This window comes from Sceloporus occidentalis, unplaced genomic scaffold (genome assembly GCF_023333645.1).
Source record: "Sceloporus occidentalis isolate IW3139 unplaced genomic scaffold, rSceOcc1.0.p SCAF_8, whole genome shotgun sequence".
In the NCBI taxonomy this organism is placed as follows: domain Eukaryota; kingdom Metazoa; phylum Chordata; class Lepidosauria; order Squamata; family Phrynosomatidae; genus Sceloporus; species Sceloporus occidentalis.
The window spans coordinates 41368779-41388642 of NW_028316988.1; the positions used below are offsets into that span (position 1 = coordinate 41368779).

The 19864-nt window shown below is 44.8% G+C and overlaps 2 protein-coding genes across 3 annotated transcripts; both read right to left on the minus strand.

The window, feature by feature from the left end:
* Positions 1-530: 530 nt before the first annotated feature.
* Positions 531-4922, minus strand: LOC149308736 (protein YIPF6-like). Of its 2 annotated transcripts, XM_089536382.1 has the most exons (8): positions 4808-4922; positions 3633-3767; positions 3080-3158; positions 2783-2825; positions 1589-1714; positions 1120-1277; positions 741-892; positions 542-622 (listed from the first exon to the last, which is right to left on the minus strand). In XM_089536382.1, exons 1-7 carry the CDS (start codon positions 4880-4882, stop codon positions 777-779), a joined length of 732 nt encoding a protein of 243 aa, XP_089392508.1. In that variant the 5' UTR covers positions 4883-4922; the 3' UTR covers positions 542-622; positions 741-776. The 2 variants fall into 2 exon arrangements, with proteins under 2 accessions (XP_089392507.1, XP_089392508.1); XM_089536381.1 differs by having other exon boundaries at positions 531-892.
* Positions 4923-5349: 427 nt separating this feature from the next.
* EDA2R (ectodysplasin A2 receptor) lies at positions 5350-19304 on the minus strand. Its single transcript, XM_089536383.1, has 8 exons — positions 19219-19304; positions 18823-18933; positions 18174-18352; positions 12968-13053; positions 12620-12784; positions 9772-10292; positions 9213-9261; positions 5350-8984 (listed from the first exon to the last, which is right to left on the minus strand). The coding sequence occupies exons 1-8, from the start codon at positions 19264-19266 to the stop codon at positions 8689-8691; spliced, it is 1455 nt and encodes a 484-aa protein (XP_089392509.1). The 5' UTR covers positions 19267-19304; the 3' UTR covers positions 5350-8688.
* Positions 19305-19864: the final 560 nt, after the last annotated feature.

Here is a 19864-nt window from a genome sequence, read left to right on the forward strand (position 1 = left end):
TAAAACAAGGTTCTCCTTAATGCTTGTAGAAAAACACACTGCCCAGGCCTGCACAGTTCCCCATACGCTTGCAATGCACAGAACATACTGAAAGAGTCAGTCGCCTTGTGTTGCATTCATGCTTTCTGGAGCAAAGCCCTCTGATGTGCTTTGGCTTGGTGTGAAGAGACTACATGCAGTTCTTATTTGGATGAAACAGATGAAATAACAAGGAAGAACAAAAGACAAGGCCCCTGAACCAACTTTCTTCTCTTTGTAGGCTGAAAAGATTTTGAAAGCCTCTCCAAATCAAAAGTCAACCAAGGTTCAAGGATGCATAAGGCAAAATTCTACTGAACGCTGAGTGCCAAAGGTGGAAAGGAGTTCTAAGTAAGCTGGTTAAATGTCAGTATCCCAACATATTCCTTTATCAGCAGTTGTCATGGCCCAGGTATGTGGCTTTTTGTGTTGCTGTTCCTCCATCATAAGCATTCTTCAGATATCCTGCTTAGCCGCTCATTCACAATCGGAGCAGGGGAAGAACTGAACCCAGCAGGCAGACCGTCGGTTGTGGTTTTAGAACCCAAAACACCTAAGCAGCTCTTTGGCGCATTCCTTTGGTTTGGCCTATGGGCCACCCGGCCTTCCACAACACAAACAACAGAAGACAGGCAGATAAATTAGAGGACGGGGCAACTATTGAGAGCGACTTCTACCACAAAACAAAGGATAATGAACCCACCCTCCAAAGGAAAAGCCACCTTCAGTTTTTGTAGTCTTTGCTGATCTGGCATTTGCTATGGAGTGAAGGTGAGGATCATCCAGCTGATAACAAAATAGAAAAGGAAAATGGGGTAGACCACCAGGGCCTTGCGGTTGGGGGGCTGGCTGTCCGCCAGGAAGGCTGTGGATGCTGGAGGGAAAGAACAGAAAAGAAACGCTTTGAAAACAACAACAGCAACTACGGCTCTATCATCATCATTATTAGCAGTAATAGAAGAAGTATCCTGCCTTTCTCCAAAAATTGGGACTCAAGGCAGCTTACGATTTTAAAAAGAATACAGCTAAAATCATAGAAAAAGTCAGTATTTTAGGTCACTCTAAAAGAAACAAAGCGGCATCCCTCTGCCTCCAACTCACCCAGCGTTGACCAGCCGAACATGGCTGTCACTACTAGGAGGCGCACAATGAAGCCGGCGGTCCCAGCACTCGCTATCAGCACCAGCCTGCAGACGAAGAGAGCCACCGTCAATGGCAGGATGCAGTAGCCCAGGACACAGAGGCTCTGAAAGAAAGAGCTGGAAGGGGAGAGAGAACGACCCTTGGAGTGAGCTGGGCCTCGGCAAACAGGCAGATGGGTAAGAAGAGTCCTTGACAGCACCATGGCCGGCTGTCTGGAAGTACAGACAGTTTGCAGCAAAAGGAAACACAATCTCCCAAAACCCTCCTAGAATCCCTCCCCCAAATACCCCCTTTTCCTTCTGTCTCTCCTTCAGGGAAGTCATCACATTTGCTCGCCATTTTGAAGGAGTAACAGAGAAATATTTTGATGCGCTCAGATGGTGTGAGTGTGGCAAACTGGCCCCCAACCCGGCACTAAGACACTCACATGGTTCCTCCAAGCAGCTTGGAGTTTAGCGTAATGACGACCGCTCCGAACCAGATGATAACAAACACTTCTGCAAACTGCGGCCCTCTGTCTTCGGTGCTATCCGCTGCCCCTCCCTGAAGCATTCTAGGAAAGAGAGAGCCAAGAGCTAACAGACTGGCATGAAACAGCAGCCGTTTCCTTGCCTATTTCACTGATTCCTCCTCTCATTTCCCAAAATGTCTCCTGCCACTGAACTCAGTGGAGGAGCCCTGGAGAGCCAACATCCCTGAAGCAGTTTTTAAGGCCACAGCCTACAACTGGGTTGGTGTACGAGAATCCTGTGAACCGGATAAAACAACTGTTGTGTAGGCTCCCATTGAGGTCAACAGAACCATGGCTTTTAAAATAGCCTAAAGCTTATTCCCAGCTCGACCATGGAAACCCACTGGGTAACCTTGGGCAAGGCACACTCTACCCCTTTGATGAAACGTGCCAAGAACACCCCATGATAAATGACATGAAGGCACAAAACAACAACAAACCTTATGTCATTAGTGTGACTTTTTAAATATACTTTCTCTAGTCCTGTGTGTGTCAGACTGCTTGAAGACTGTGGCCAGGATCTTACAGCAATGCGCAGCCCCACAAATGCAGTCCCATGTCCTTCCGCCCCATGAAACCTGCTATGGTTGTTTTCCCAAGGAGAAATGATTCAGATCACAGAGAAGCAGCTGGTCTCAGCTTCCTTATGGGAAACAAATGAAGGCGCACTGTCAAATGGAGTGCATATACCTTCTCCTTCCCCTGGGAACACAAAGCACCTTGATCTTCATGTCCTTGTGGGAGAGCGCAAGGACAAGAGACTAGCTCTTCACACCCTGGATGGAAAACGAATAACACATGCATGTATCACTAACAGGATGCCATCCAATGTGTTATATAAGTTTTTAAACAGGACAGGGGCTCAAAAATATATTAGGCACAGGGAGGTAAAAGTGAAGATTTCGCCACTGGCTGCTGCTATTGCTATCGAAGAAACCTGAATGCTTACAACCGTGTGGAACAAACAGTTACTCCTAACAAAGTTTAGATTTGGTGGTTCCCTCCCAATGAACAAAACAGTGGAGCAAGGAGAGAGTGAAAGAGAAAGGAAAGGGGAAAGGCAAGAGAAATTGAGAACAAGTACAAAAACAAGAACCCACAAGTACTTACAGTGCAAGTAAAACACACAGGACCAGTGGCCCCCACAAGTCCCCTGTGAGGAAACAAAGGAACAAGACATGCAGATAACAGTTCCATGAAGAGAAGCTGCTTCAGAACAGGGTCCTCTTTCCCACAAAAGCATCACCTCTGCTCTTTTCCCTACTCCAGATCCTGAACTCATCCCTGCAGCATCCCACTTGGCCATCAGCCTATGCGCAGGCTTTCAGACCACTCCATTGGACTTTCAAAGGTGTTCATACTTATTTCTAGAGCTTTCAAGGCTCTGAAGCAGATTGTGGCACTTACAGTCTCTCAGGAGAGTGCTGCTCTTCTTCGGATACATAACATGCACGAACTTCTTCCCGACGGCTTTCAGATCTCGCATCTATAAAGTCAAAGAGATTATCTAGGTTACCCTGAAGAAGGAGTCTTTGATCAAAAGGGCACCTTTTGTTGTTGCTGTTGCAATGCCTTCAAGTCATTTCCAACTTATGGCAATCTTCTCATGGCAACATTTGTTGAGAAGGACTTTGTTTTTGCCTTCATCCAATTGAATGGCGTTATTTTTCCTCAATTCGAAACGCACTGCAGAAACAACCCAGTCTGAGACTGTTTTAACTGCCCTGGCTCAATGCTAGGGGATTCTGGGAACTGTAGTTTTGTGAGACATTTAGTCTTCTCTGTCATAATAAAACCTAATTTCCCAGGATCCCCTAGCATTGAGCCAGGGCAGTTAAAGCGGTCTCAAACTGGATTGTTTCTGCAGTGTGTTTTGGTCCTAACTCCGCACTGAAGCCCATGCAGACAAGTGTTTCAGGGCCTTCTCCTCTGTTCATGCCCGATGACATGGAGTACTTACAATGGTCTCCTTGACCGGTTCGTCCAGCGTGGAGCCGTCTTCGTCGGGAGAAGAAGAAGCAGACCCCACAGGGACGGTGATCTCTCCTTCCACGGGGATGTCTTCTGATATCGACACATCCGCAAGGCCTGCAAACTACAGGTTTACAACAAGGTTCTTTAAGAGACGTGTGTTTCCGAAAGCTACAGACTGAGCCAGCTATGTCTGCCAAAGCATTAATATGACGCACAGCTGATGGCCTTTGAATGTTTGCTCTGGAGAAAATGACTCAACTCTTGGGGAAGCGCAGCTCCCAAAAGCACCGCAACCTGCTGTTTGTGTCACACAGTGACAGCCTCCCCACCTCTTCCAATGCAAGACTTGCTCAGAGGAGGATTTGCCATGGCTGTGATCCGCCCAACAAGGCCACCCAATGGGTTTCCATGGCCGAGGTGGGATTCGAACCCTGGTCTCCAGAGTCGTAGCCCAACGCTAGGTCTCTCTGCGGGGATTTCCTGCCAGAAAGCCTCTTTGCAAACTGCAGCAGATCAGCCAGGATCCCTCAGTCCTCCTCCTTCCCTCCCTTGTCGCTTATGCCCAGGGCCTTTGGGGGATCTACTGAAACAAATGGCAGTAGCTGCCCACAGGGAAAGATAGGGCAAGCCTTCCCCAATGGTTCCCTATGGGCAAGCATTCTCTAATGGTTCCCTATGAGCAAGCATTTTCTACCCATCCTCTATGGACAAGTCTTCCCCAATGATTCCCCATGGACAACTGTTATGCAATGCTTCCCTATGGGCAAGTATTCTGTAACTGATCTCTATGGGCAAATGTTCTCCAATGGATCCCTATGGGGCAAGCATTCCCCAATGGGCCAAGATTCTCCAATGGATCCCTATGAAGCAAGTAATTACAAATGCTTCTCTATGGGGCAAGTGTTCCCCGAGGGTTCTTTCTCTATGGGAGAGTGTCTCCCTGTGGGGCAGGCACTCCCCAATGGGCCAAGATTCTCCAATGGATCCCTATGGGAAAGCATGGTTCCTCAAGGTCTCCCGATGGGCAAGTCTTGTGTAAGGAGTCTCTATGGGGAAGAGTTCCCCCTCGAGTCTCATGTTTCCCTATGGGCAAGTGTTCCCCGAGGGTTCTCTATGGCGAAGGAGTCTGGGTCCTCCTCCTTCTCCGCCGGAGGAACCCACCAGGGGCTTGGAGGCTCCCTCGCCCGCTGCTCCTGACGCCGCCATCGCCGCTTCCTCGCTCACCGCGGCCGCCATTTTGGCCTCATCGACGTGGAGGAAGGAAAGGGAGGCCGAAGGGGGCGGAGCCACCGGGGACTACGTCATCGCCGCGCGACCGCGCAGAACGCGGAGGGCGCCTCCGTCGCCTTGGCAACCTCACAGGCCGCGCGCGAGGGCTGCCGGGAGATAAAGGGGCGTGGCCAGCCCCACGAAAAGTACGCTGTAATCACGATGACGTCAAAGATGGCCTCGTTTTGAGGGATTCTGGGATCTGTAGTTTTCTTGAGAGACATTCTGCCCGCTGCTGCAGTTAAAGCGGCGTCGAAGTGGGTTAATTCTGCAGTGCAGACAACGCAGAGACTAGCCCTTAATATTAATTAATATTTAATTATTAACATTAATTAATATTAACAGCCAATTGACACTGGTCTCTTGGCCAAACTTTGGTCCCTCAGAACTAGGCCAGAAAAGACAAAAGTCGGAGAGAAAACGATGCCGTTTTATTTCTGTATTTCTGAAAATAAAAACACATTCCACAAAGGAGAGCAAAGTCCAGACAGTTATGGCTCCCGACATACAAAGCTCATCATCATCATCATCATCAAAACCCCCCAATTACAGCGAAGAATGCAAACGCCAGGCATTTTGGCTTCAGAAAAACAAAACCAAACATATGAAATAACCTGAAACGACGACAACAAAAACCAAAAGGGTGACTGTTTAAAAACAGTCTTTGTTTAGGAATCCTAATACAACAAACTGTTAGCAAAAATTAATCCAAACGTTTTGACACTAGTCTTGTAGCGCAATCCTGAGGAGAATATCCCTGTAATTCGTTTGTACATTTAAACCTTTAGCATTTCGCCGTTCCAAACATACTTGTCCCATTAAGCTGCATTGGGCCATTTAGGAAATCCAAACAATACCTTTATTGGCCAAGCAAAATGTTGCAATGCTGTGTAATAATGATAATAATACATTATTATTACTACTATTATTATTCATTGCGAGTTCCTAGGATAGAAGAAGCCGCAATGGTGTGTATAGAGCCCAGTGACAGGTAAACCTCACTTTGTCCCCATTGAAATAAATGGGACTCTTGTATTTGACTTCCAATGGCCTTAATGGGATGCAAGGAAGCTCAGTAATGCAAAGAGAAATGCAAGGTTATGCAATCCTTGCAAGACGGGACTCTGGAAAGGAACAGACCCACAATTGCAAATGCCATTGCTCCTGACTGGGCACGATGTGTGTCTCTTGAGCCATTCAGACGTATAGTACACACACCTTACAATTTCATCATATACAGAAGAATCACCCAGCAAGAGAAGCATTTCCACAGCAAAGGAGGTAATGGGAGGTTTAAAACTCAGTCCCCATAGAGAAAGCTATTTCTATCGGTGGACTATTGGATTCACAGTCTTATTTTGCTACACAGCTATCGATGTCACTACAGTTAATACACACACAGGATTTGTTTTTGTTTTTTCACAGCTCAAGAAAGTAAACAATATTCAGCAGTCAGCCTGCAACCCTGTCCTATAGAAAGGTCATAATCTGAAACTAAGGCTTCAGGATCGCAGGGCAATAATGCTGAAATTACATTCATGCGACCAGTTTCGGTACCTGCTGCAATTTTTGCAGGGATAGCTCTGGTAGAGAAACCATGAAACGCAATTGCAAAACATGCTGAAATAGTGGACCGAGAAGAGGTCTATCTGCAGGTCACACAAATCATGCAAATACATACATACTGAAAGAATTCATTAGATGCGAAGGCCTCTCTGTAAGTGTCCCCTAAAACTGATGACTTAAATGCATTGGAAATTACTACATTTACGATGAGGTTGACTTTCTTATTTCTAAGATGTGACATGGTTTTACCAATATCAACGGATATAATAAATATTTATTATACTGGAACATTAGGAGCTTCAGACCCAAAAAGGACCTTATTTCTGGTGCATCGGGAGAAACAAACAGCCGCATCCCTCCCTTAGCTTTGCCATTGACTAAACGCACGCAAAGCAGCCAGACAAGATGCGATCCTTCTCTTTGGCGGAGGACGTTTTTCCCAATGGAAATGAAAAGCTCCCGATGGAAATCAGCCCGACGTTTCCAGGAAGACTGGAAGCCTCTCTCTTTTTGCCTTTTTTGCACCAAAGCCAAGCCTAAGGTTTTGTCTCCTTTAGCCCTGGCCCTTGGTTTTCACTCTGGGACTCAATGGATATTGCAAAGGCTACAAATCCACTTTGTCCCAGAGGAAAGGAATCAACCATTGGAAAGTGGCAGCAAAATAAATGAAATTGCTTTGACGTTTAAAGCGCAGGAAACATGCTTCCTGAATCCTGGGTGGCATTTGGCGCATGAGGACAAAGCAGGGCTTATGGGCTCCAAGGCATTCAATGAAGGAAGGAGGAAGGAAAGAGGAATAACAGCTCCACTCCGATAGCTCTCCAATGTCTAATTCAAGGGACAACAGCCATCTCTGTCTCCCTGTTTTCCTGTAAATTGAAATCACTTTCAGACCCCAAATCCAGCAATTGAGAACACAAGGACAATTGGAAACACCTGCCTAAGACAGCTGGAGCCTTGGCACCGATGCTTGAGAAAGGAGTGAAGGCCAAGGAGACGTAGCCCTACATCGAATTCTTAGTCCAAGCTGGAACAGACCCACTAATCAATGGGAAGTCAGAGATGGAGACGATACGTCCCTCTCAGATGCCGTTGGACTACAACTCCCATTATCCTTCTAGCCAGCGTAACCATAGCTAAGAGATGCAGCCCAACAATATCTAGAAGGTTGCACTGTAGTGTATGGCAAGTGATAAGTTCACTTAAAGAGAGGCACTTCTCCCCGAAATAACAAATCCGTAGGCCTACAAATCTTTCCTCTGAAACCATTAGCGGTATTTACAAATCCAAATTCCTCAGTAAAGGAGATTTTTACCTGCAGAAAAGGGGTCCAGATGGATGTCCCTTTTCCCAGAACGAAACCCCCAAAGAGGATTAGAACAACCGCAAAAATACAGTAACTCTTCCCCATTAAAGTCCTCAAAGTTCAGAAAAGAATTAATATTATTTTAAAAATATTACGACACACTTGTAAACAAAAGTTATAAATGTCAGCATTTGTTTTTAAAAAAGGAAACCCCTGAATGTGTGTTGGCCATAAAATTCCCCGTAAGGGACCCAGGAGCCCTATAGACATTGCAGAAACATTAAAGATATCAGCAAGAAACCCGTCTGTCTTTTTGAAAGCTAGGCCAGAAGTCCATTCAAGGCTGGTCAATGAAGACAGATCTGTTTTTGAGAAAGATCTGAAAGCTGGTACAAAATGCAAGATCTTCATGCTCTTTCTTTTAACTTCATAGAGTCAATCTCAAGCACCAACTTTTTGGAAACAGTGGGAAGCTGATGCACAGAATATATCTGTACATTTCCCAAAGTAGGTGACCCAGGAGGCAAAACTACTGTTTCCAAAGGAGGATCAAGATGATCCAGGAGATGAAGTAGATCTCAAGTACAGAGACAGCATGAAGTAGATCTCAAGTAGAGATACAGCATCAGTAGATCATTATTTTAAAAAGAAAGAAAGAAAAAGACAGTGGATTGATGGTGAGCCAGAAAATTCATCCCTGAAATAGGGCCATCCAGGCGATGTCAAAAATCTCCCTGAATTTTCCTTTCCTCGTCTCCACAAGCAACGTCTTCCTCTTCAGCCTGAAGATCTCATCCTAAAAAGATCTCTAGGTGAGACAATCCCTCTTTTGGCAGACAGCTGAACCCATCTTGCTTGCAGGAGAGGCTCTGAGATGAGAAAGCACCCCGGCCAGAGGCACCTAGCGGCCGCAGTGGTGGGTCTGGCTGCCCACGAAGTGACCGTAGAGCAAAAAGAAGGCATCAAACCGCTGGAGCTTCTGCAGCGCTTGGGCCAAGGAGAGGACCGAGAGGGGCCTTCCAGAACCAGCCAGGAAGGCGACAAGCTCCACGAACCCAGATATCTGGGGCTGCTTGTGGGCTGGGACCCCCAGTTCCTCTCCCAAGTGGCTGAAGTTCTTGAGTCCAGGCAAGGAAGGGTCCAAGTGGTCAGCGAGAGAGAGCACCAGGGAAGCCGGCAGGCTGGCCAGAGGGAGGTCTAGCAAGGAAGACAGAGGGAGAAAGGACTGGTCACAAACATGGCTTGAGTCCAGACTATCTGAAAGATGGTTTGACTGGGAACTATGAATAGGAAGCACTCCATGCTGCAATATTTAGTTGCAGCTTCCATGAGTTCTCCCTATTGGAGACGTCCAGTCAAACCACAGCTAAGCTCCAGGACCTTCCCTGGCCGGCCGGAATAAGGACCAGTCACCCACTTACTCACTTTGCAAAACATCATGGATCTCAGCCACAAGGCTCTGAATGTCACCTCCCTAGAGAAAAACAATATATTGTCAGTGAGCGTGTGCAATAGCAATAAAGCAATACCAAAGCCTAGGGAGGAAAAAAAACACAGCCCTACATTTTGGAATACAACTCTCAGCTGAGGTTCTGGAAGCTGTAGTGCCAAAGGCAACCTTCCTTCCAAGCAATGGGTGATTCTGTAACTGTCCAGTATGGACCAAGGCATTGATTCATTGCCCAAAGCCTGGAAAAAAGGGCTCTTGGGTCCCTTATAGGACCTGAGCCCAGCAATGGGAACCAGCGACAGAAAATCTACCCCAAACTGTTCCCCAACTTTTTGGAATACAACTCTCAGGTGAGGGTTGGTTCCAGGAACCATGGTCCAAAAAGTAATGTTTTCCCCCCAAGTCCTGGCCAGTTCTGCCACTGTCCACTACGAAGCAAAGCATTCTCATAGTGGACAGTGGCAGAATTACCTAGAGCCTGGAAAAAAGGCTCTTGGGTGCTTTATAGGATCTGAGCCCAGACAGAAAACTTACCAGCTGCTCCCCACTTTCGACAATGGGATCCCTGAAGGATAGGGATGAGGTTGGGGAAGATGCACAAGCAAGCTGGCCTTTTGCTGATGGGTAAACTGGGCAGACTGGTGCCTCAGGGTGCAGCTGCTCTTGCGCCACCATCTTCCTGGCGTCCTCTTTGTGCCCGATGACCACGCGCCCCGCTTGGTCGGAGAACGCCTGCAGGTCCAGCTCTGTGCACTCCACGGGGGCATGGGGCCAGCGCGGCTGGATGTCCATGGCACAGAAGGAGGGAGGAGGAGTGGGGTGGGCAAGATCCTCCCCAGACCCATGCCCAACCTCCGTGAAAGAAGACCCTCCGGCCGAGCAGTCGCTGCACCCCGAATTCCTGAGCAAGGGCCGGGTTTCTAAGGGATTCCTGGCCGGAGGAGCCTTTGGGCTGAGAGTGACCAGGGCAGGCGAGTCCAAGTCAGGCTGGTAGCCGGGCAAATGGAAGCCAGGGACCTCCGCTTCTGGGACACATGGCACAGACTCAGAGGGACCTGGATGGAGAAAGGAGGAGGCGTTAAGAATACCATTTTGCCTGGGATTTCCAGCTCTCAAGGACTGGACCAAAGGGGGAGGCATCTCAGGGCAAGAGAGCTGTCTTGGAAAAGTATATATGGTTGTTAAACTCTGGGTTTGTTTTTTTCCCTATGCAAATAGCATACTTGGTGCAACTGTGGTTGATGCTTACGCAGTCATGCTTCCACCATCTTTATACAAGTGGAATATCCTTTATCCAAAAATACAAAATCTGACATGCTCAAAATCTAACACGTGAGCCAGTGACACCTTTGCTTTCTGAAGGTTCAATGTATGCAGACTTTGTTTCATGCACATTATTAAAAACACTGTGTATAAGATTACCCCATGGAGTGCAGCATGTGAGACTTGTATAAGGTATATATGAAACATTAATGAATTTTAAGGAGTTGGATTTAAGGACATCTCCAAGCTATCTCATTATGTATATGCAAATATTCCAAAATCCCAAATGCAAAGCACTCCTGGTCCTGAGCATCTTGGATACAGGAGACTCGACCCATAATATTTTCCATGCGTAACCTCCAATTGTTCCAAGGGTCCTTATTAATCCTTTGTTATCCACTTTTTCGGTTGTTTTTACAACCTCCCAGTTTCTCTCTCCTCCTCTCATTTGCTCCCTTTGTCCTCAGCTTACTTCAATTGCTGCCAAGTGAATTTAAAGTGCAAAAGTCATTTGCACTCAGTCAAGTCAGGCAAAAACAAAGGGCTGCAGCCTCTTCTAGCTTGTCTGTTCTTCCTCATCAATAACATTTGCCCTCTTGACCACACTGATATTGCTCAGCTGCTGATACTGTCCCAGTTTTTAATCTGTCAAACGTTAGAAGGTGTGAGATATATCCTGAACCTAGGAAGCAGTCTGAGTCAGGCCATTCAGGGGCTCCCAGAGGGTCACCAAATGTGCCCAAATTCTCATCAAAGGTCTATATAGCCATGTATATTATGACACTGTTTTGGCCGTCGCCAAGCCACCCAAAGATGCCATCATGAAAGAGTCACCTTCTAGTGGCCCACAGCCCTTCATGAGGCTCTCGGTGCTGAAGCAAGGAGGGTCCAATGTCGCTTTGTGGAAAGAGATGCCGGCCGGCAGAGCGGACGCTTGAAAGGTCACCCGCTGACCAGGGAGGGTCCGGCTCCGCTGAAGCACTTGAGAGAGAGAAGAAGAAGTAGTGAAAGAAAAGAGGGATAAAGATCAATGGCACCTCATGCTGAATTAATATTTGAAGCAGCATTGCAAGTGCATGTCCTCCAACATTTATTAGGTCAAAACCGGTTCACACTGTGGGCCAAGCAACATCAAGAGTGCGCTCAAGATGGCAGAAGTTATTTGTGAAGAAGAACAAATGAGCCAGGAGTCTGCTTTTGCTGGAGTCTCTTGGGAAGGGGAAGGCTCTGCCCCCATTCATATATATATATTTATACTCTGACTTTCTTCTGGGATAGGCTCCCCCATACCCTCCTCTTGCTCCACTTTGGCAGGGACAGACCTCTTCATCTTCCATCATCCCACTGTTTTCAAAACGTCCCCGTTTCTCTTTTTCCCGCTTTCCCTCTTTTGTCCTCAGCTTACTCCAATTGCTGCAAACAGTGTGCAAAGTTAGTTTGGATTCCATTAACTGATTGGGAAAGAGGAGAAAAGAAAGCAGAACCTTGTTCTTCCCAGTTGTCTGAGGCAAAAGCAAATGGCTGCAGCCTCTCCTATCTCATCTATTCTTCCTCATAAATATCTATCACCTTTCTGAAGACACACTGATATTTGTGTGTGTCTTGCTTTTCATCTGTGAAATTCTGGAGGGTGAGTTCTGCCCTGACCGTTTGCAAACTTCAGTTTGCATCAACAATGGAAGTAAGCTGAGAACGAAGAGTGAAATTGGGAAGAGGAGAGAGAAACTGGGACATTGTAAATGCAGCTGAGTGAGAAGTCATAACACAGGATTAACTGGGGAGGATCTCAGGATAGTTGGTATCTATGATGCTACAAGGTGAAGCCCGAATAATGTCATTAAGCAAGATACCTGAAACATCTACTAAAGTTGCACAGAGCATGCCATTTGGGGAGAAAGTCCCCATAAGAGAAGCATCCCAGTCCCTTACTGTTAATGAATCAGATCAGATCACTAATACAAATGAATGTTGACGCCATCACTGTTTGGCCATGATTTCAACAAGGACTCTAATGCCCATTTGCCTGGTGGCAGAAGCCCATCTCAGTAGAGGAGGGAAGCCCAAGATGGCAGAACCGAGGACAGGAGACGCCAAGGAGCTTGGGAGAAGGCTCACTCACCCCGCTGGCACTGGCTCTTCCAGAACCGCCAGCCGTAGAGGATGGAGACGGTCAAGAGGACCAGCAGGATGATGACCAGGGCGCTGATGGTCAGTGCCACAAGGGCCGAGGCATGAGCGGGTGCCGAGTGGCTTTCCACTTTCACCAGGGAGACTCTCGCACGGCCTGAAAATGCAAGACCCACCCAAGGGTCAGGAGTGGTTTTCACTAGAGGTACAGAATCCATCAGATACATATGTTAGACCAGGTCTGGGTCTTGGCCAAGTCACACCCTCTCAGCCCCAGAGCAGTCTCAAACTGGATTATTTCTGCTGTGCGGACGCAGCCCGAGCCCATCGGCATACTCACACTGTCGTTCAGAAGGAGGGGTCTGCTTGGTGCAAGGGACGCACACCAGATCCTGGAAACCTCCGATCTGGGTCTTCCTGTAGAAACTGAAAGGAGGAAGGAACAGTTATTTGGGTGGAAGAGGGTTGGGACTCTGCTCCCAAAATCTCTCCACTAAAATGGGCAGCAGCCATGCACAACTTCTTCCGCTGCTCCAGGACAGATCCTCAACGCCTAAAAGGTGTTTCTGCCTTACACAGACCCTAAGTCATAGTCCAACGCTCAAACCGCAACACCGCACTGGTGTTAATAGGATTGCGTGTTTAATTTTTTATTTTTTGCTTCCTTTTCATATGTTTTTATTATGTACACAGATGAATATATGGATTTCTTCTCTTCCATCACATCTGTAACATGGACAACTCCTTAGTAAGGTAGAGAGGCATGGGCTCAGTTTGGAAATTCAACAAACATAGAAAGAAGAAGCTTGACTCACTTGTTAATCCAGTTAGTCCAAACACATAGTACTTCAAGAGTGGGCAATGTGTGTCCCCCTAGCTGTATGACTGCAACTCTCATCAGCGTGAGCCAGCATAGCCAAAAGCAAGAACTGTTAGGACTTGGAAGTTCAACGATACCTCAAGCTGTGCAGTATCCCCATTCTTTTAACACACATGCAACAGAAATCTGAAGCTGTTTTGCATATTTGCTGCTGATGTACAGTTTATTTCCACAGTAACTAAAGCTTGTAAACTGCTGGCTCAGCTCTGCTAAAGCACAATATTTTTTATTGTTTTCAATTTTTTGACTTCTTATTGGATGTTAGCTCACTTGATGAGGAAGATGGATATAGCTTTGTAGAAGGGCTCTGTCGTTGAGGAAGTTTGTTGGTTGCGTTCAAAGGAGGTGCACAGTCTTTTGTTGTCTGGAAGTGGAGAGATGAGATGGCAAGCGCCTAGTTTTGCCCAGATGCTAGAAATTGCAAACCCAGCCCTCACAGACTTCTGTGCAGCCGTTGGCTCCATTGCAGTTACAATCGGAGAATGACAAGCAAATGTTAGTATCTTCTGAAACTGTCAATATTGCCAACTTGGTGTTTAATCTGAATATCGTCAAAAGGATGCCCAAAAGACAGAAGTTCATGAAGTAACAATTTTAGCTGTCTCTTATTATTATTCTACCAATGACTGAGGTGGAATTATCGATCCTAATCCAGTTACTCTAAATCAAAGGTCTGATTTGATAACATTAAATGGAAATTCATGTCAAAAGTCTTAAAGAAGATGCAATTGGGAGAGACATTCATTAAAAGTATTGAACAAATATATAAAAACCAAACGGCACAACTAATAGTTAACGGAAATAAGACCAAAGAATTTAATATAAGTAAAGGAACAAGACAGGGCTGACCCCTGTCACCGTTGCTATTTATCATGGTAATAGAAGTATTATTAAATATTATAAGAAATAATAAAGCTATCAAAGGAAATAAAATAAAAGGTCAAGAAAAGAAACTACTAGTATTTGGTGATGACTTGGTGACAATCATAGAAGATCCAGTTATAGGAACAGAACACTTAAAGAGAGAATTTAAGGAATTTGAAGAATACGCAGGAATGAAAATAAATAAAGATAAAACTTGGATACTAACCAAAAATATAGGGGAAGAGGAGAAGAAATTGATAAAAGAAAAAACTGGCTGCAAATTAGTAAATAAAGTTAAGTATTTAGGAATCTGGTTTACAAATAATAATCTAGACCTAGTTGATAATTTTTTTTTTTAGGTATTTATATCCCGCCCTTCAGCCCTAATGGCTCTCAGGGCGGCTTACATTTATTATTATTTTTAACCAGACAGTTCCCTGCCCGCAGGCTTACAATCTAAAAGACCCGACACAAAAGGAGAAGGGAATGGTGGGGGGGAAGGAGGGGATCAGGTCCAGCATTCTTCTCTCCCTCTGAGGCCTGGACCAAGGCAGATGGACCGGAGGGAGGACTCTGCTTCTTCCAGGCAGGCCTGGTGGAGCTCGCCTGCCTCTCTCTCCCCTTCCAGATGGTGGCTGAAGGGAGGGCTGGTCCTCTTCCAGGAAGGCGGTTGGAGCTCGCCTGCCTCTCTCTCCCCTTCCAGATGGTGGCTGAAGGGAGGGCTGGTCCTCTTCCAGGAAGGCGGTTGGAGCTCGCCTGCCTCTCTCTCCCCTTCCAGATGGTGGCTGAAGGGAGGGCTGGTCCTCTTCCAGGAAGGCGGTTGGAGTTCGCCTGCCTCTCTCTCCCCTTCCAGATGGTGGCTGAAGGGAGGGCTGGTCCTCTTCCAGGCAGGCCTGGTGGAGCTCGCCTGCCTCTCTCTCCCCTTCCAGATGGTGGCTGAAGGGAGGGCTGGTCCTCTTCCAGGAAGGCGGTTGGAGCTCGCCTGCCTCTCTCTCCCCTTCCAGATGGTGGCTGAAGGGAGGGCTGGTCCTCTTCCAGGAAGGCGGTTGGAGCTCGCCTGCCTCTCTCCCCCAGATTTTTATAATTTTATAATAATTATAAAAAAACCATGAAGCAATTACAAAAAGAATTAATAAATTGGAACAAGTTTAATCCATCAATACTGGGAAGAATCTCATTAATAAAGATGTCTTACCTCCCGAAAGTATTATTTTTATTATCTAATCTTCCAATTTTGTGTAAAGAAGACACTAAAGACATGAAACAATTTATCTGGAAAGGTGGAAGACCGAGAATCAAATGGGAAGTGATGAAGGATACCAAAGAGAGGGGAGGTTATGGAGTGCCTGATTTAAAACTTTACACATGGGCATGTAATCTTGTATGGATACAAGAATGGATAAAACTAAATAATACAGAATTGTTAAATCAAGAGGGCCATGGACTTAAATACGGCTGGCATGCATATCTAATATATGAATGCCAAAAAGTAGATAAAAACTTTGATATGCATCCCATAAGGAAAGCTTTGCTGAAGACATGGGTAAAAAAAAAAATTATAATAAAATCCCACGCTGGACATCTGTACAAGAAGCCTTTTTTGGTAAACAAATACAAGATCAAAAATGGCAAACATGAAGATTTACTGAAAAAAGGAACTAAAGGAGATAGAATATTAAAACAGAGAGAAGAATTAGCTAAAGAAGGGAAACATCTCAACTGGTTCGCGTATGAACAAATAAAAGGAAAATTGAAAGATGACTTTAAAAATACAGGAATAGAAGTAGTTAATAACGAATTGGATGAAATTTGGTGGAAAGAAGACAAAAAGAAAATATCAAAGATATATAAAATATTGTTAAATAGGGAATTAGAATCAGAAACAATAAAAGAAAACATGGTGAGATGGGCACAGGATATAGGACACTCCCTAAATTATGAAAACTGGCAAAAACATGGAAACAAACTAATAAATTCACAGCATCACAGGATCTGAAGGAGAACTTCATGAAAATTGCAAATAGGTGGTACCTTACCCCAAGGAAATTGAAACATATATATAAGCTCTCAGAAGATAAATGTTGGAGATGCAACAAAAGTTGTGGTTCTCTTTTCCACATGTGGTGGAATTGTAAAAAAATTAAAAAATTCTGGTCTAAAATACATTTAAATATTCTAAAAATGTTAAACATACAATATGAGATGCAACCAGAATTATATTTATTGAATGTGGTATCAATATTAAAAAAGAAAGAAGAGGAAAAGAAATATTGGAGACTCCTATTATATCTTATAACTGCAGCAAGAATAGTAATAGCTAAAAAATGGAAAAACAAAGAAGCACCTACAATTGAAGAATGGATAATTAAGCTGCAGGAATTAAAAGAAATGGATAGATTGACATGCTTGATAAATAATAAATCAAAAGATAGACTAGTAGAAGATTGGCTTCCAATGTTAAAATATTGGGAAGAAAACTGGGGGATTAAAAGAGATTTAATGATTTAAGATTAAATAAAGTTGGTATACAGGTTTACATCTCCAGTTTTAAAATCATGTGTAAATATGTTTGATAAGAATTGAAATGTAACCAAGTCCTATAAAGGCAAGAAAAAAAATATGTACAAGATACGATAATCACATAATATGTTTATTTACTTGTAAATTATTGTATATAATATTAATTTTAAAAAAACAAATATGGGGAAATATTGTGACGATAGGTTTCTCTTCTTGATTAAGTAAAAAATATATATGCATATACATGTGTGTGTGTGTATGCACATATGTCTATATGTAGTTATATACAAGTTGAAATATCTTTTATTTAGTTAGTTCATGAAGGGGAAATCTACAAAATGTATGAAAATAAGAAAACAAAACAAAAATGTACATGAAATGTAAAAAATAAAAAAATGAAATAATAAGATAAGAAGCAGTAGCTAGAGTAAGCTAAAATAGAATTTAATGGAAATTTTTAGGAAGAAGTAAAGATAGAATAAGTTTCTACAGAAAGAACAGTAATGGAAAGTCAAAAAAGGGAGAGCAAAAAAAACCTTGTTAACCGGTGGGAAGGAAGATAGAATGAGAGTGGTAGAAAGTGTAGAAGGTTAGAGTATGTGAATTAGCAGGAAGAGAGAATGTGAAGAGGGTTTGAGGAAGTAAGAAGAAGAGAGAGGAGGGGAGGAATGAGAGGGAAGGAAGTATAAGGGAGAGAGTGTGGAAAGGAAGGAATGAAGTATAGAAAGAAAGGGGAAATGAAATTAAGGAAGGTGTTAGAAGGGATGATGAGGAAAGCAAAATGGGAAGAGGAGAGGAAGAATAGAAGGGAAGGTTGGAATTAAGGAGAATAGGTTGATTGATGCTTACTCTAGCTTTGATACACACAATACTATAATGTTATTTTATAAATAGAATTAATGCAATTCCAGTATGTTTAATGAGGAATTGAATCAAAGAAGAATTATTTCTACTTTTTTTTCACTTTTATCTCTGTTTTATTGGACAATATCCATTGTGGGATTCTTCAGTATTGAAGACTGTGCTGTATGTTATGATGTTTTAAGTAATAAAATTTACTTTAAAAAAAAAAGAACGGATTGCGTGTTTAATTTTTTAAAATTTAACATTTAATAACAGATTGCTTTCAGATGTATTTCCAGTTGCAATGTATTTTGGAATCCATCTCAAGAGAAAGGTGGGATATATGTAAAAATGAAGACATGAAAGCACTTCCTCTGAGCATCATTGTTATGGATTTGAGCTGCTCCCATGCTCTTTTTGCAATGTGTCCTGTACTTACCCAGGAAAACACTCTCCACAGACGGCGTCCGAAGTGGCGCTACAGTTGGACTTCTGGACCCGGTTGATCAGGCTGCAAGAGGCGCAAGGCTTGCATCCATGGTGCCCCCAACCGTCCTTGAACCTCCGTGGTTGGCAGGGCACGCATTGCGCATTGCTCCCTTCGCCATAGCCACACTCCTGCGAGAGAGACAACATGCCTGTTTACACATAGAGGCCAACTATGGAACAATTGGTTTGCATGGAGGAACTGTGCAAAGGAAATATGCACAAGTGGAAGGTTCTCAATATACCTCCTCAAGCAGAACCCTTGATGGTGAAGTCAGTGCACCCCATGTTTAGCATGAGCATTGAGTACTTTGCAAGTGTTGCAAACACATGTGTGAGATGGTCCTAAAACAAGAGCCAAGAGCCATGGAATTTCCCAAGTGAAGCTGTAGACTCAGGAGGGGGGTCTGATAGCTTTTCCCATCAGAGGGGCAATGAGTCTGTTTATGGCCATTAGTCTGAGCTGTGAAGGAGCTATCCAAAGTCCTGACTAAGAAGTCCAGCTATTTGCAGAGCTCCTCTGCAGCCCAGACCACCAATGGCTCCCACTGGGGCATGGAGGCCACTGGCCACCGCCTCTGGTCAGCGGCTGCCCAGCTCACCTCAGAGAGCTCCATCCCGGGTCCGCATTGCTTGCATGGGCTGCATTTCCCACGATCGTCCAGGTATTCATTCTCGCGACATTCCACTGGGTTTGCAGAAAACCGTGGCACCTGGGGAGAAAAGAAGGGGAGGAGAGCCCTATTGAGTTGGCAGCCACATCTGGGATGCGTGGCATGCAGCCCCCCATGCTTCCCTTACCTGGGCTTGCAACCGTAACAGCTCCAAGATGCCCCCATATTTGCTCCACTGAAGACAAGAGCAAAGAGTGCCTCGGCTGCAACTGACCAAAGTGTCAATTGACTCACCATCCGACCACTGACTGAATGGGTCTACTCTGGTTGGGACTCGCCAACAGGATCCCAGTTGAGGAGATGCCACCAGAGCTGGGTCCATACCTTGCTAGCAAGCATCAGGAGGAACATCATTGCAGCCTCTTTTGCCATTTTAATTCATTGCTGGGTCAGGAGAGAGGACTGCTGGACTTTGGGAGTTAGCCACAGACTTCCTTTCTTGGGTTGAATCCCTTGGAATCTAAGTTATACAAAAGCAAGCAAAGGGATGGGAATTGAAGATCTATGGATTTTGGCATCCTTGGGTTTTTTTTTTTGGGGGGGGGGGGGTTCCAGGAACCAAATCCCACTTATAATAATATAATAATAATAATAATAAAATTTATTTACGGTATATCTTGCCTCTGTGTGGAAGACAACCAGGGTGACTTACACTCAAAATAATACTGTACACTTCCATATCCCAATATCTGGCCCCCTTAAAATAGCCATTAAACAACACACAGTTGAAAACATACCTTAATGCTACTACTAATACCCCATTGTATTGGATGGAACTTGAGTTTCCTCGGATTTGGGGATCCATGGGGGGGGGGGGGTCCTGGAACCAAATGCCAGCCAAGGATACCAAGAGCCCAGTGCAATAGTAGTCATAGTAGTAATACCCCATTGTATATAATAGTATTGCAACATGCATGGATTTGGGGATCCATGGAGGGGGGGGTGTCCAGGAACCCACCCCCAGCAGCCA